This window comes from Polychytrium aggregatum, assembly GCF_025602895.1.
Source record: "Polychytrium aggregatum strain JEL109 chromosome Unknown BJ171scaffold_12, whole genome shotgun sequence".
Classification (NCBI taxonomy): domain Eukaryota; kingdom Fungi; phylum Chytridiomycota; class Chytridiomycetes; order Polychytriales; genus Polychytrium; species Polychytrium aggregatum.
This window is the reverse complement of record NW_026516214.1, coordinates 802,804-817,119: the sequence shown is the minus strand read 5'-3', so window position 1 is coordinate 817,119 and position 14,316 is coordinate 802,804. Positions and strand designations below refer to the sequence as shown.

Genomic DNA, 14,316 nt, shown 5'->3' with positions numbered 1-14,316 from the left:
CACTCCGGGCTTTGCAGAACCACAAGAGAGGTAGTCGATATAGTGGATTTAGTCAATACCATCAAAGCAGCTGATGCGACTGACGTGGCAAATGCAACCGACGCAGTTGATGTACAGAGTCCAAGATTGATGGCGAAGACGCCCTCACTGCAAAGCTGATGGAGGATCGACCGAGATGGAGCACAGCGCAGCGCCCTCTTCGTATCCAACAGGAGTTTCATGATTCTATTGCCACGGACAAACAAAGTGTAGAATGCTTGACCAGCGCGGACGGCCTGGAGCGGTGGCCGATCGCTTTGCTTGGTTGAGTCAAATTCTTGGATTCATAACAAGGTTATGCTCAAGATTCTCGAAATGCCAGGGCAAGCAAATGGATGCATCCTGGGATAGGCTCATACAGCTTCAGGACGGGGCTCAGAGGCAATACCGGTATTCTGGAAAGCACCGACACATCTGTGGACGCAAACAAGCTACCCAAACACGATGCCCAAGCCACTTGAGCTGGACACGAATCCCGCCTATTTTGAGAAAGCGCTCTGGATGTGTTCTTCAGAGGGCGCAGTGGATGTGGTGGCATGGAGACCGGCCGCATCGGTCGAGCAACGCAGGAGCAAATGGCAAGGTAAGTGTCCCAGCCGATGGCAGTGCGGGCTATTGAGATGGTAGATGACTCATTGATTGTTCTGCGAACAGCTCGGGGAGATCGACCACAGCAACAGCCACCCAACGTTCCTTCATCTTGCCAGACAGTGGCTTGATTGGCAGGTCGAACGAAAGCAGGTGCGAACGCAAGTGCAAAGAAGCGAGCCCCGAGGAGCACGCCCTCTGCCTCGATCAGGGATTGCTGCAGCCAACGGTCCGGATCAGGCGCGGGCTGGCTGGCTGGCTGGCTGCGGCAGCTCCCTGGCGCCATCGAGGCGGCATCAAGGTTGCAGACGGCAGGTCAGTTGGCAGCAACGTTGCTGGTGGCGCCTGTGGCTCCAGGGCTGCGGGGCTCTGGGGCTTGATCGCTCCGGCAACTGTACATGGCTGCCAGGGGGCTCGGCCACAGGGGTGTCTGCGCCGCGCACGTGGGCTGCCATGGAAGCCAGGATTGGCGTGCTGGGCCCCGAGTCGCCAGCTGCGCAGCCGCCCAAGCAGGCACATGGCGGGCTTGGGCGGCCGCAGCCGCTTGCCCAATGGATTGGCAGTAATTTCGGCGAATCAGCGGCGGGTCTGCTGGCGCCAAGACACGCGTGGTGCACAGACGAAGAACAACGCCGACGAACAACGACGCCGACCAAGCGCAATTGACGGATCGACAAGAGCGCTGCTCCAGCAAGAGGGAATTGCATCTGGCCAAGACCAACCGAGTCGAGTTGAGTCGGGTCGAGTCGAGTCGAGTTGCAAGGCAGCCCTGATTTTTATCGCCATCGACGCTCCTTATTGGCACCAGCCGGGCCAACCTGCACTGACACAGCGGCGGCAGAGAACGCGTGGCTTCTTCTGCGGCTTGCTTCGACGCCGGCATTGATACCGACAATGTTGATACCGGCGATGGCGACGGCGATGGCGATGACCCCCGCGGCCTGTCTGCCTGCTTGTCTGTCTGCCACCCAGTCCGAATGCCAGGCCGGCCCTCCCCACCGGCGCGGCTCGCCGCAAAGCTCCTCGATGGCGCTGGACTGACTCGGACACCTGACCGCTCCAATCGGGACGGCGGTGGCGGCGGCCCGGGCTGGTTCGAATCGCGTGCGACCAAGACCGGCTTGCAGGCGCTGTCGGGGAACGCCGTCGCTTGCTTGCTGTGGGAGGACAAACGCTGCAGAGGCCTTTCGACGGACGCGCGTGGATCGGCAGCAACAGAAGCTTCTTTGCGCACATCGATCTCCTCCCGATCGGCCACGATCCACCTGGCCGCAGTTACTGCAGCCGCTACCCACCAGCTGCCCATCTCTATCGCCCGGGGCATATCAAGGTTTACAATCGGTCCACCCCGCGGCTCGAACGCCATCTTCCCTCCAGCCGCGCCCGGTCTTGGCCTTCTTGCGACTTGGCCGCTCTGCTCAACTCCCCTCCAAGCCGCGTCAGCCCCGCATTCCCATCTCTGAAACCCTTCCCAAACAGGAAAGGCCTTGCCTCCTCTTGCCCCGCCGCATTTGCCTCGAAATCGATCACAGGCCACAACCCGCCCGCCCGACAGGTGAGCCGGAGAAAAAAAAGCTGCTCAAAACAAAGGTCGACGCGGTATCCCATTATTTCGCCCGGACACCGTTATCGCTGTTGGCTTGCGTCCCGGCCTCTCGCCTATATATTCCGCGCGAGTTCCTGATCGCCCTTCCGGGACCGTTCGCTACTTCCCTCGCTTCATCTCATCTTCGTGTCTATCTTGCTTGGTATCCAACCCTGCAGAGGCTCGCTTGTCTTTCGACCCGCTCCTCAACACTAGCCTCCTGTCGGTAAGTGGTCGCCGTCGCGGTCAGTCTTGCCTTGCCCATCCCGCTGTTTCGTCCCACCCCTTTCGCTGCTCACTGTCCTTCCCCGTTGGACTGATCACCCTGCACCTTTCTTTTCTCCTCCCCCCCCTTCACAGCCATGACTGGACCGCCTCCTGCCAACGCTCCCGAGAAAAAATCGGACATTGTAAGTGCCGTCCTGTTTCGGGCGCTGGATCGGCGGCTCGACGGCTCGGCGGTGTCATCGGCAATGCGTTTGTTGTTTGATGCCTGGGGAAGGTTTGCCAGCCTCGACGCTGGCTGGCTGCGGGTGATCGACCGACCGGGCTGTTACTCACCTTGCATTGCATCTTGATCTCCTTTATCTGCGCCTTCAGGACGAGCACAACTTGACCCTGGAGCAAGTTTGTGAACGTTATGGCACCGTCATCGATGCCACCAAGCCCACCAACTCGACCGGTCTGACCAAAGAGTCAGCCGCCGCCAAGTTGGTTGAGTACGGCCCAAACGTCCTCTCTCCTCCCAAGAAGAAGCATCCCCTCGTCCGCTACCTGGAGATGCTGGCCGGTCTCTTCAACCTCATGTTGATCGTTGCCGGTATTGCGACCTACGTTCTGTATGGCATTGATCCCATCGACAACGCCCCCAACGTGAGTAAACCCCGCATCAGCTAAAGTTTGCTCCAGCATCAATCTTCACTGGCCGCACCGCCGTTTCGCGCGTTCGACTCACCAAGCGGAGACTGACCATCGCGGCCCATTCATTTTATCAGGTCTATCTCGGCGCCATTCTGATCGCTGTGGCTTTCTTGAACGCTGCCATTGAGTTCTACCAACACCAGAAGAGTGCCTCGATTCTCGAGTCGTTCCTGGTATGTTTGCTACGGCGCTTGCACAGAGAAGCAGCAGCGATGATCTTTTTTGCCTCGTGCCAGTGTTGTCTGGGCTGGGCACTGCGCCTTCGTTGCTTGGAACTGTTGACTTATGGCTCTCCTTCTGCGATCCCCTCCCCAGACCATGATCCCGTCCAAGTGTAACGCCATCCGTGATGGCCAGATCGCCAGCATCGCCGCCGCTGATCTCGTTCCCGGTGATATCGTCTTCATTCGCATGGGCGACAAGGTTCCTGCCGATATCCGCATGTTCTCCGTGGCCGATCTGAAGGTCGACAACTCCTCGCTCACTGGTGAATCCGATCCCCAAGAGCGCAAGATCGCCAACACCCACAAGAACCCGCTTGAGGCCACCAACCTGATCTTCAACGGCTCGCTCGCCGTCGCCGGTGAGGGATACGGTATTGTCATCCGAACCGGCGACAACACCGTCCTTGGCCAGATCGCCAACTTGACCTCGAGCGAGAAGAAGCGTCGGTCTCCTCTCTCCGAGGAGATTGACCAATTCGTCAAGATCATCACTGCCTTTGCCATCACCACCGCCATCATCTTCTTCATCGTCGGTTGGGTTGAGGGCGGCGTCAACTTTGGCCTCAACGCTGGTATCGGCACGCTCGTCGCCTGGGTTCCGGAAGGTCTCTATGCCACCATCTCGATGCTTCTGACCATCGCTGCCAAGCGCATGGCCAACAAGAACGCTCTCGTCAAGGATCTCCAGGGTGTCGAGACCCTCGGTGCCATCACCCTTCTGGCCACCGACAAGACCGGCACCTTGACCCGTAACCAGATGACCGTCACCAACATGTGGACCAATGCCACTCTCTTCAACGTCACTGCCTCGGCCGATGGCCTCGAGGACGGCGAGGTCTCTCTCGACGACAAGGCCAGCGGTGTCACCGAGATTGTTCACATCTCGGCCATGTGCACCCGCGCCCGCTTCAACCGCACGGACCTTCCCTTGGCCAAGCGCGATATCAGCGGTGACGCCACCGAGTCCGGTCTGTTGCGCTTTGCCTCTGCCCGCCTGCCCAACATCGACACAATCCTCGACGAATATCCCAAGGTCTGCGAGCTGCCCTTCAACTCTGACACCAAGTGGCATCTGTCCATCAACCAGAAGCCCCACGCCGACGGTGTCTACACCATTTTGATGAAGGGTGCCCCCGAGCGTGTTCTCCGCGTCTGCTCCACCATCCTTATCGATGGCCAGAACGTCGAGCTGACTGACGACCATCGCAACCAGTTCGAGACTTCCTACGAGCACATGGCCGGAAAGGGCCACCGTGTCCTTGCCTTTGCCCAGCTCCAGCTCAAGGGTAGCGACTTCCCCTCCGGCTTCGTCTTTGACAAGGAGAAGAAGAACTTCCCGACCGAGGGCCTCAGCTTTGTCGGCCTTGTCAGTCTCGAGGATCCTCCCAAGCACGGTGTCCGTGAAGCCATTGGCAAGTGCCGTATGGCCGGTGTCCGAGTCATGATGGTTACTGGTGACCACCCCCTTACCGCCGAAGCCATCGGCCGCAAGATCAACCTGATGCTTGGCGAGACCAGGGAGCGCGTTGCCAAGCGCACCGGCCGTCCCGTCGAGTCCATCAAGGAGGACGAGTACAACGCCATCGTTATCCACGGCGAGCGTATCGCCACCCTGACCGATGCCGAGTGGGACAACATCTTTGAAAAGGACGAGATTATCTTTGCCCGCACCTCTCCCAAGAACAAGCTTGAGATTGTCAAGCGCGCCCAGGCCCTCGGCCACATTGTCGGTGTCACCGGCGATGGTGTCAACGACTCTCCTGCTCTCAAGAAGGCCGATCTGGGTATTGCCATGAACCTCTCCGGCTCGGATGTCTCGAAGGAGGCTGCTGCCATGATTCTCCTGGACGACAACTTTGCCTCTACTGTTGCCGGCATCGCCGAGGGCCGTCTGATTTTCGCCAACCTCAAGAAGAGTATCCAGTACACCGTGACCCACAGTATCCCCGAGGTCATTCCCTTCCTCCTTTCCGTCGTCGTTCCTCTGCCTGCCGCCCTCAGCTCCATCCAGATTCTCTTCATCGATCTTGGCTTTGAGCTCTTTGCTGCTCTGTCCTACGCCTGGGAGCCTCCGGAGGGTGCCGATGACAGCTTGATGATGCTGCCCCCTCGCAAGCCTGTGACCCCCGAATCCGTCGAGCGTCTCCGCCGTGACATCAAGGAGCTCCAGGACCTCAAGCTGGTCGAGCCCGTCGATCCCGGAAACCCCATGGCTGAGCAGCGCGTCATCTCCAAGGGTGGTATGATCCTGAACAAGATTAAGCGTGTCTTTAACGGCAAATGGCTGAAGGGTATGCGCGAAAGTGAAGGCGAAGTCTTGGTTGACGGCGAGGCTCTGTCGTGGGCCTACCTCGAAGCCGGCTTTATCGAAACGATTGGTGGTCTCGTTGCCTTCTTCTTGGTCCTGAACGAAGCCGGAGTCACTCCCAAGGATCTGCGCGATGCCACCAGCGCCGGTGGAAACTACTTCAACAATGACAACTCGCCTTCGTACACCTTGCTCAACGGCGCTACTCTGGTATGCCCATAATCCTGCCCCTACCACGCTGTCTCACGACTGAGCTGCTCTGCCATATCAACAGTCACTGTGCGCCGTACGGCGGCTCGGCCCACCGACGGTGGCAAATACGGTTCACTAAATCAGCACCCTATTTTTTCAACAGTCTGGCAGCCAGCAATACGAGCTCATCCGCCGCGCTCAGTCGATTTACTACGCCTCTGTGCTGATCATGCAAGTCTTCAACTTGTTCGCCTGCAAGTCCAAGCTCAAGCTGCCCTTTGGCAAGCACATGGTCAAGTAAGTCTCGGAATGCGAACCCTCGTCGCTGGTGTGGCCCGCCGCCTTGTGCTCGTTTGATCGACTAACGCGCATTCCTGCCCCTCCCCAGGAACTCGTACACTTGGTGGTGTGTCCTCGGTGCTCTGTGTGTCGGTGTCATTGTCGTTTACGTTCCTCCCCTCAACAGTAAGTGTCCGCGGCCCGGTGATTCCCGCTCTCGTGGAGTAGCTTCATGATCCTCTGCGTGCCAACAGTCACCATACTAATGCGTCTGCGCGGCCACAGTCTTCATGAACAGCTCCTATCTGCTGAACCCCAAGTGGCTGCTGGTCCCCATCGGATTTGGTTTCTACCTGTTCTTGTACTCTGCTCTGAGACGATTCATCCTCCAGAAGTGTAAGTTGCTGGCGTTGCTGTGGCACATTGTCGTGTCGGTCTTGGCTGATCGATGCCTGCTCGCGTCGTGGGCCGCCCTCTGACTTGGTTGCTGTCGCTTATCCGATCATCAGTGAAGCCCATCAAGTACACCGAGCAGATCCAGGGTCTCATGATGTTCCCTACTCGCATGGTGAGTCGTCGCCGCCGATTCTACTTGTTGACCGTGCAATGTGCAATGTGCAATGTGCAATGTGCAATGTGCAATGTGCAATGTGCAATCAGGCCTCGATGCTCGCTTTTCCTGTCTGGAAGCATTCAGTCGAGATTGCTGACGTTTCGTTGCCATCTCCCCAAACCACCAGTCCGCCACCCGCACCCGCACCCGCTAAGCATAGTGGCCTATCGCCCAGCCTCCATTCTTTCTATTCATTCAACTCATCCTTGGCAAGACTTTTGGGCCCGCTTCATCGTGGCGCTGTGCAAGCGGACTGCCTTTGCACGACGCGCGGTCCTTCAGTAGATAGTTCAATTCCTTGGCTTTCAATAGAATGCAGGAGTGGCGGTCGCCGCAGTTGATCCAGGTTGCTGTGTTGCATCCGGCAACAGACACCACCCGACTGCGGCAGCCGCTTTTGCAGGCGCTGCTTTTTCTTCCCATCATTTCTCTGTTCAATCCATTCGTGGTGTCCAAGTCCAATATATCTCAATGCGAACCGCGAACCGCAAATCGCAAATCGCAAATCGCTCTGATCGGTGTGGACTGACTGGGTCATGTCCCCAGCACACAGATGTTTTGGGGGGCGGTGAGCCCAGCAGCCACCGAGGCCGAGGAAAGCCGCTCTCGGTCTGGCCTGTGCTTGCGATCAGAAAGCGAGAGCCAACGACTTGCTCTCCAAGGCCACTGTCGTCGCAAAGAATCCTCAGCAGCCGAAGCGCATGCATGCAATGGCTGCCCTGAATCGCAGCATGGCCTGGTGGATGGTCGCTCGACTCTCGCTGTCTGAGAGGGGAGCGAGAGTCCCGCCCGTGCTCTCTCGCTCTGGCCTCTGTTTTCTTTTTGGCGGCATGACGCCCCCACAAAACGCGGGGTGACAAATCTGGCAAAGAGATTGCGGTTCGTCTGCGCCTGGTGCCGATCCATCTCTGTCGCCCATCTGTCTTTCCAGGAGCTCCCGCCTCGGCTGTCGAAACCAAACCAAACCATCGCAAAAAACACCAATCCACTACCATGGCTGCTGAGCAAGGTTAGCTTTCGCCCGGTCCGGCCGGCAAAGGGCCTGGCATCTCACGCCGTGCGATGCAAACAGTGCCGCCTTCTGCTGCCATCGGCCTGGTTTGACCTACTTCCGATGTGCGTTTGCGACCTGTTGCTGCTGCCTGTGCGGCGACTAACTCGCCGAGCCGGACTGGCTGTGGTCCCACCGTAGACTACACCAAGGAACGAAGCGTCGCCATCGAGGCCGTCATCAAGGCCAGCCAGCTGTGCGAGAGTGTCTTCCGAGAGCTCGTCAATGCCGACACCATCGTCAAGAAGGACAAGTCCCCGGTGACCAGTAAGTGCAGGTCTCGAGAACAAGACTCATGGGCCACGCTGGAGGCGGCAGGACCAGACACTCAGCCAAATCGGCTGCCATCTTGCGAAACACAGCGAGATCGCTTTGCATCAGTGCGGCATCTCGAAGCCAGTTCGTGGAGGTCGAGCACCGAGCAGCACCGAGCAGCACCGAGCAGCAACTCGACATCGGCAGGACCCAAGCGGGCTGTGATGGCCCAAAGAAGACCCTGACTGACCTCGGAGTACAACTGTCGTTTTGATTTGCTTCTCCTCCTCCGATTTCAGTCGCCGATTTTGGCGCCCAGGCCGTGGTCAACTCGATTCTGCAAGCCCACTTCCCGAACGACCGCATCGTTGGCGAGGAGGATTCCAAGGACCTCAAGGCCAACCCCGACACCTGCCAGAAGGTCCTTGAGCTGGCCAACTCTGTGATGGAGATCAAGTTCCAGTCTCAGTCCGAGGTACTGCCAGTCCTGCCAGTCCTGCCAGTCCTGTCATGCTCACGACAGGCCTATGCCCTGCTTGCGACCTGCTCACAATCCGCCCTTCTCTCTGCTGCACGATAAGCTCTGCGAGAGCATCGACCGTGGAAACTTTGCCGGTGGCCCCGGCAGCCGCTTCTGGACTCTGGATCCAATCGGTAGGTCTCGATGCCGACTGGGCACGCATCTGGGCAGAGGGCTGATCGCTGCCATATGGAGGGAGGGCAGCTGCGGACCTGACTACCAGCATCGTATACACAGTCGTCCCCCGGGGTTTTGGCTCATCGCTGATCTGTCCTTGATTTTTGCTCACCAGATGGAACCAAGGGATTCCTCCGTGGCGAGCAGTTTGCTGTGTGTCTCGCCTTGATTGTCGACGGCAAGGTCCGGGTTGGCGTCATGGGCTGTCCCAATCTTCCTCGCCGCCTCCAGGAGAGCGATGGCCCCAGAGGAACGCTGATGATTGCTGTCGAGGGCCAGGGTGCCTTCCAGGTGAGCTGGGGCGCCGAGAGGGGCTTTGGGAGGTGCGGTTTCTATATTCTTGCACTGCGGCTCCCCGTCCGTTAGAGCTCTGGGCCGGGTCCGGTCGCCGTTCTAACCGAGTGAATCGCCGTCGATCTGACCTGACATCTGGAAACCAAGCGCACCTTTGATGACGACTCCGAGAAGAAGATCGAGGTCACCAAGACGTCGTCGGCATCGAAGATTCAGTTCTGCGAGTCGGTCGAGTCGGGCCACACCAAGCACGACGATAACGCCCGTATTGCCGAGATTCTGCAGATCTCAGAAAAGTCGATTCGCATGGACAGCCAGTGCAAGTACGCTGTCGTTGCCCGTGGCGAGGCCGGCATCTACCTGAGACTGCCGACCAGCGCTACCTACGAGGAGAAGATTTGGGTAAGCACATTCGTATGCTCCAACCCCAACGGACTGCCCCGCAGCCCACCTGGTCTTGGTTGCTGTTCCTGTGGCGTATATGGCCTGTCTCTGACCAAATGCTCGATAATAGGACCACGCCTCGGGCGCTCTCCTGATCGAGGAGGCCGGCGGACACATCTCCGATGTCCTTGGAAACCCACTCGATTTTTCACAGGGCCGTACCCTCAAGATGAACAAGGGTATCATTGCCACCTGTGCCTTTGACGGCGAGCCGTCCGGCGAGATCCACACCCAAGTTCTGAGCGCCGTCAAGGCCGTGCTGAACCTCTAGAGGCCTCGACAGAGGGTTTGCCACCTGTCCAGCCATCGTCGCATCCCTGACTGCGAGTATTCGCCCGGACTGGGTCCCTTGCCCTGACACACGCCTCTCGGGCCCTGGTGCTCAACCAACCTTTCGATGCGCCGCGGTCAAGAAGTTAGACCGCTCGCTCCCGTCGGCTCTACTGGCCCGTGGCATTTGGAAAACAGAGGCAATATATTGATATCCCCTCCGCTGCTGTCGGCCGATCGAGCTTGTCTGAGTCGGCTGATCGAGCTAGTCCGAGTCGTATCCCTGCTCGGCCGCCCTCTCAGCCGCGCGTTTCGCTGCCCGGCGTGCGGCCTTGATTTTCTTTTTCATGTCTGGGTTTTTGAGGATCTTGATCTGCAGTAGCCGGAATGACGTTGCGGACACGCCAGACATGTCATATTAGCGGGTGTGTCGCCGGGTTGGCCCCCTGTTCGTTCCAGGGCGCCTCCTGGTAGCATCCCCCCAGCGCCGCAGGCTTCATCTCCAAGCCCCAGGCTCCCTGATATTGGAATTGACCGGATCTGCGGCATACCTTGTCCATCAGCTCGCCCTCCTTCTCGGTGACGACCTTGGTAGTAAAATACCGCACATTCTCGGCCAGCCGCTGGTCCCTCGATGTCTTCCAATTGGTCTGGAGGTCGTCCAGCGTCGACGACCGCAGCACCTCAAGCTTCTGGTCGGCCAGGACCTGATCGACCTTGGATCGCAGCTGCTTTCGCTTGGTCTTTTTGAAGTTTTGTCTGTTCAGCACCGTGCCAACGGATTTGGTTCGGGCAGCCGGGACACTGCCAGTCGCCGCATCAGAGCTCGACCGACTCGAACGCTCTCCCTGCGAGGAAGGGCTCGGCCTCGGACTAGACTTGAGCATTAAGCTCTGGCGGATCCCAGCGCAAGGAGACGAGGCAGAAGAACAGGTCTTAGTCGAACGGCAGCCCCATTGCAACACCACCGCGGAGGAGGAGCGATGCTCAGCCGACAAATGCAGGGACGGTCACCCCTTGCGCTTACAAGGGATTTTTTCGTGAGTTTGTCGGACATGGCTGGCTCGGTGTGGAAGCTGGCGGATGGTGTGCTGTCCAGCTGGTGTGGTGGTGGATGCTTGCTCTGCTGGCGATATTGCGAGCCCAGACGGATGCAGAACCGGGCGGGCTTGCGAGGGCCAAAAAAGAAAAAAAGCGCAGTCGCCGTGTGTGTGTGTGTGCAGATGGGCAAGGGTCGGGCCGCTTGTCGGGTGTCGGCGGCGGTCCTGGTCTGGGACACCATCGATCCAGCCGACGAATATCCAGCCTGCTGACGGATAGACAAGGATGCCAGATACCCACGACTTTTCCGACATCATCGGCTCGGCTGCCGCTTCGTCGATCGACCGATACATCAAGGACAAGAAGGTCGGCGAAGGCACCTTCGCTGTCGTCTATCTCGGTATGATCATCCAGGACAGACGGCGGAGGTGAAGGAGGAGGGAGAAGCATACCCCACACACGCCCATAGGGCCGTTTGTTTGAAGCAAAGATGGATTTGGTTTCTAACGATTTCCTCCCGCCGTCATTCTGCTGTGCTGGCGAGCAGGCTTCGAAAAGTCTTCGAAACGCAAGGTCGCCATCAAGAAAATCAAGGTGGCCACAGGATCACACAACGGCATGGATCTCTCGGCCATTCGTGAGCTCCGGTGTTTGCAAGAACTCAAACATCCAAATGTCATCGAGGTAGCAGCTCAGTCCAAGCCCGCCTGGACATCTTTGTTTCCTCTGACAACGGGATCTGCTGTGGATACGATCGACAACTAATGATCATCACTGCCGCCGCTTTCACCACCAGCTGATCGATGTGTTCTCGCACAAGACCAACATCAATCTGGTGCTGGAGTATCTCGATGCCGACCTTGAGACGCTAATCAAAAACAAGAGCGTCGTCTTCAGCGCAGCCGATGTCAAGAGCTGGATGCTCATGACGATTCGAGGAGTCGCCCACTGTCACAAGAGCAACATATTGCATCGGGTGGGTTGCAGCCCGTGCGGCCACTGCATTCTCAGAGTCGTTTATCAAGTCTTTTCGCTTGTGTCGCCCAGCTGGATCTGATATCATCAAGCCGTGCTGCTGCTACGCCCCTATCCAGGATCTGAAGCCCAATAACTTGCTGTTGGCGAGCGACGGCGTGCTCAAGCTTGCCGATTTTGGCCTGGCCAGAGAATATGCAGATCCCGACCGAGCCATGTCCCCACAGGTCGTTACGAGGTCAGCGTCGTCTCTGGCCTCCCTCGCCATAGCCCGCCCGCACGTCCTCGCATTCACCTTTGACACGAATCTGCAGCGCCAACCTGCTGATCATACACTTCGCCAATCCCTCCACAGATGGTATCGGTCCCCCGAGCTGTTGCTTGGCGCCCCGTATTACTGCGGAGCAGTCGACATGTGGTCGGTCGGCTGTATATTTGCCGAGCTCATGATCCGGAACCCGTATGTTGCAGCCGAGACCGACATTGGCCAGCTGACGAAAATCTTTGAGGCACGCGGAACTCCTACCGAAACGGACTGGCCGGTGAGTGTTTATTTGCACGGGCGGGGTAGATGTGCTGCTGGCCAGTATGTCAATGCCGATGTTCTGCTGGCCAGTATGTCAATGTCGATGTGCTGGTCGTTTCACCCGTCAGCAACTTACCAACGACCGTCAATCCTCCGCAATACCGACAGGGCGTCAAAGAGCTGCCGGGATGGGCACTCGCCGAACCCAAGGCCCCGATTCCCAAGCCGCCGCTGCTGTCTCTATTCTCGGCTGCAGGCGAGGATGTTCTCGATCTGCTGGAGAGCATGCTGATATATGACCCGCTGAAACGCATTACTGCCAATGATGTAGGTCCCTACTTTTGCGAGATCAGACTGCGTTTCGCGGTGCTCAATGCGGCCCATGCCATGTCTAGCGTATCCCGGCATCCACGCCATCATTGCATCCTGGTATCTGCACCATAATCGCATCCGACTCACTTGGGCATGTTTTGTCTCGCGTTCTTCGCTGCAGGCCCTCGCACATCGATACTTTACCAACCTGCCGCGGCCCACGGCGCCAGAGCGCCTCCCCAGAATGAGAGATTCTTCACACGCCGCTGATGAATCCAAGCCCACCCACAAGAGAAAGGCCGACGACAGCTTTGCGATATCCGAAGACGGTATCAGAAAGATTGCCAAGCGACTCTTTGTCTAGAGCGCGCTGGCTCGGCAGTCACTGTGCCTCGATCAGAAAATTTCGGCCCGATGGATCGGGACAGGGGGCCGCCCATCCCCACAGCTGAGTACCGTCATGAACATTCGACGCTGAGAACGAGGCCCGGCTCGTGAGGCTAGTGGCTCCTCCTCTGGATCACAAATACACAAATACATCCAAGAGTGGCACTGCAAGCGCATTCCCGATCGCCATGACGATGCCTTCAGGTGGTTGTGAGAGCATGTGCACCAGCCGCAATCTACAAGTCGCCGTTGAAAGTGGCGGCAAAGCGGAGCATCCCTGGTGAGCGATACCGGCACAAAGCTTTGTGGTTGGCGATGGGCGGATGCGTGTATTCAATTGCAGTTCGTCCCCCAAGCAGGGCGTCTATGGGTTTGGCGTTGACTGGTTTGCTGTGGCTGTACTCGTTCAGCAACAGCTCTCACTCGCAGCGCTTCTTTGTCGCTGGAGCTTTCCAGAACTTGTGAATCGAGGTCGCTCACGATGCCATGGCGCATTCTGCCACACACCGCGTTTTGGCATTGGTGCAGGCCGGGGGATGGCTGTCATATTCTCGGCATATGAGCCAGTTCTCCTGACACTTGGAGATGCAGGGAATATAGTCTGTGATCATTTGCAGGAATGTTCCGGACACCCAGGAGAAAATCAGGCTCTGTTTCTCGCTCCTTTTCCCGCACGACAAGGGCAATACGAGGACGATCTAAACCACAGTTCAAATATACGCACCGTCTCGATGTGGGAATGAGGATGCGACGCGAAGCAGAGCCATCAGAAAGAGGATTGCGCTTGCTTTCATACTGCCGACCAGTTCAATGACAACAGCGAGTAAAGGCGAGTACCCTGAAGTCTCGCTCTCAGGTACCCAAGAGTACCTGACAGCATCCTCCGAAATGATGCGTGCCGTGTCTGGCTCAGTGCCTGATTCAAAGCCATCTGACTGATTCGTCATCTGCGCTATGCTGTCCTCCAATCGATCACTCCTCCAGTCGGCCCCCCCCCCGGATGTCCCTGCCTCGGTGCTTGCCGAACTACCCAAGGCTCTCGCAGCTCATCTGCCTGCAGCTCTCTCGAGTCTCATCCAGCCAGCATACGCTGCAGGACCAACCACCCGGGACCTCGACAACGCTCACGATTGCACTTTTAATCCGGAGCACTCGTTGGCTCGCAGCTTGCTGGCTTTTTCAAAGCGCTACACTACTCCATACGCGAATCAATCCGACCCTGTCGCGTCCGGCCCGATTCTTCTCCCCGCGCCAGCTCGTGCTGTGATATTCATTAAACATGGCAGCCATTCCGTCCGAGGCTGCGGGTATGTCG

The 14,316-nt window shown here is 58.0% G+C and overlaps 4 protein-coding genes across 4 annotated transcripts; all 4 read left to right on the top strand.

Moving 5' to 3' along the window:
* Positions 1 to 97: 97 nt before the first annotated feature.
* On the top strand, positions 98 to 1,991 carry BJ171DRAFT_43068 (uncharacterized protein). Its single transcript, XM_053107898.1, has 2 exons — positions 98 to 622; positions 747 to 1,991. Exons 1-2 carry the CDS (start codon positions 484 to 486, stop codon positions 1,511 to 1,513), a joined length of 906 nt encoding a protein of 301 aa, XP_052968284.1. The 5' UTR covers positions 98 to 483; the 3' UTR covers positions 1,514 to 1,991.
* A 294-nt stretch (positions 1,992 to 2,285) lies between these two features.
* On the top strand, positions 2,286 to 7,241 carry BJ171DRAFT_499092 (P-type cation-transporting ATPase). Its single transcript, XM_053110439.1, has 10 exons — positions 2,286 to 2,438; positions 2,573 to 2,622; positions 2,813 to 3,085; positions 3,208 to 3,306; positions 3,449 to 5,875; positions 6,021 to 6,154; positions 6,246 to 6,322; positions 6,422 to 6,532; positions 6,646 to 6,704; positions 6,877 to 7,241. The coding sequence occupies exons 2-10, from the start codon at positions 2,575 to 2,577 to the stop codon at positions 6,901 to 6,903; spliced, it is 3,255 nt and encodes a 1,084-aa protein (XP_052968283.1). The 5' UTR covers positions 2,286 to 2,438; positions 2,573 to 2,574; the 3' UTR covers positions 6,904 to 7,241.
* A 319-nt stretch (positions 7,242 to 7,560) lies between these two features.
* BJ171DRAFT_499090 (uncharacterized protein) lies at positions 7,561 to 9,963 on the top strand. Its single transcript, XM_053110438.1, has 7 exons — positions 7,561 to 7,758; positions 7,942 to 8,067; positions 8,355 to 8,530; positions 8,637 to 8,709; positions 8,868 to 9,043; positions 9,194 to 9,448; positions 9,561 to 9,963. Exons 1-7 carry the CDS (start codon positions 7,743 to 7,745, stop codon positions 9,759 to 9,761), a joined length of 1,023 nt encoding a protein of 340 aa, XP_052968282.1. The 5' UTR covers positions 7,561 to 7,742; the 3' UTR covers positions 9,762 to 9,963.
* A 1,063-nt stretch (positions 9,964 to 11,026) lies between these two features.
* BJ171DRAFT_42925 (kinase-like domain-containing protein) lies at positions 11,027 to 13,084 on the top strand. Its single transcript, XM_053107864.1, has 7 exons — positions 11,027 to 11,201; positions 11,349 to 11,485; positions 11,598 to 11,777; positions 11,896 to 12,014; positions 12,132 to 12,318; positions 12,471 to 12,629; positions 12,796 to 13,084. The coding sequence occupies exons 1-7, from the start codon at positions 11,087 to 11,089 to the stop codon at positions 12,976 to 12,978; spliced, it is 1,080 nt and encodes a 359-aa protein (XP_052968281.1). The 5' UTR covers positions 11,027 to 11,086; the 3' UTR covers positions 12,979 to 13,084.
* Positions 13,085 to 14,316: the final 1,232 nt, after the last annotated feature.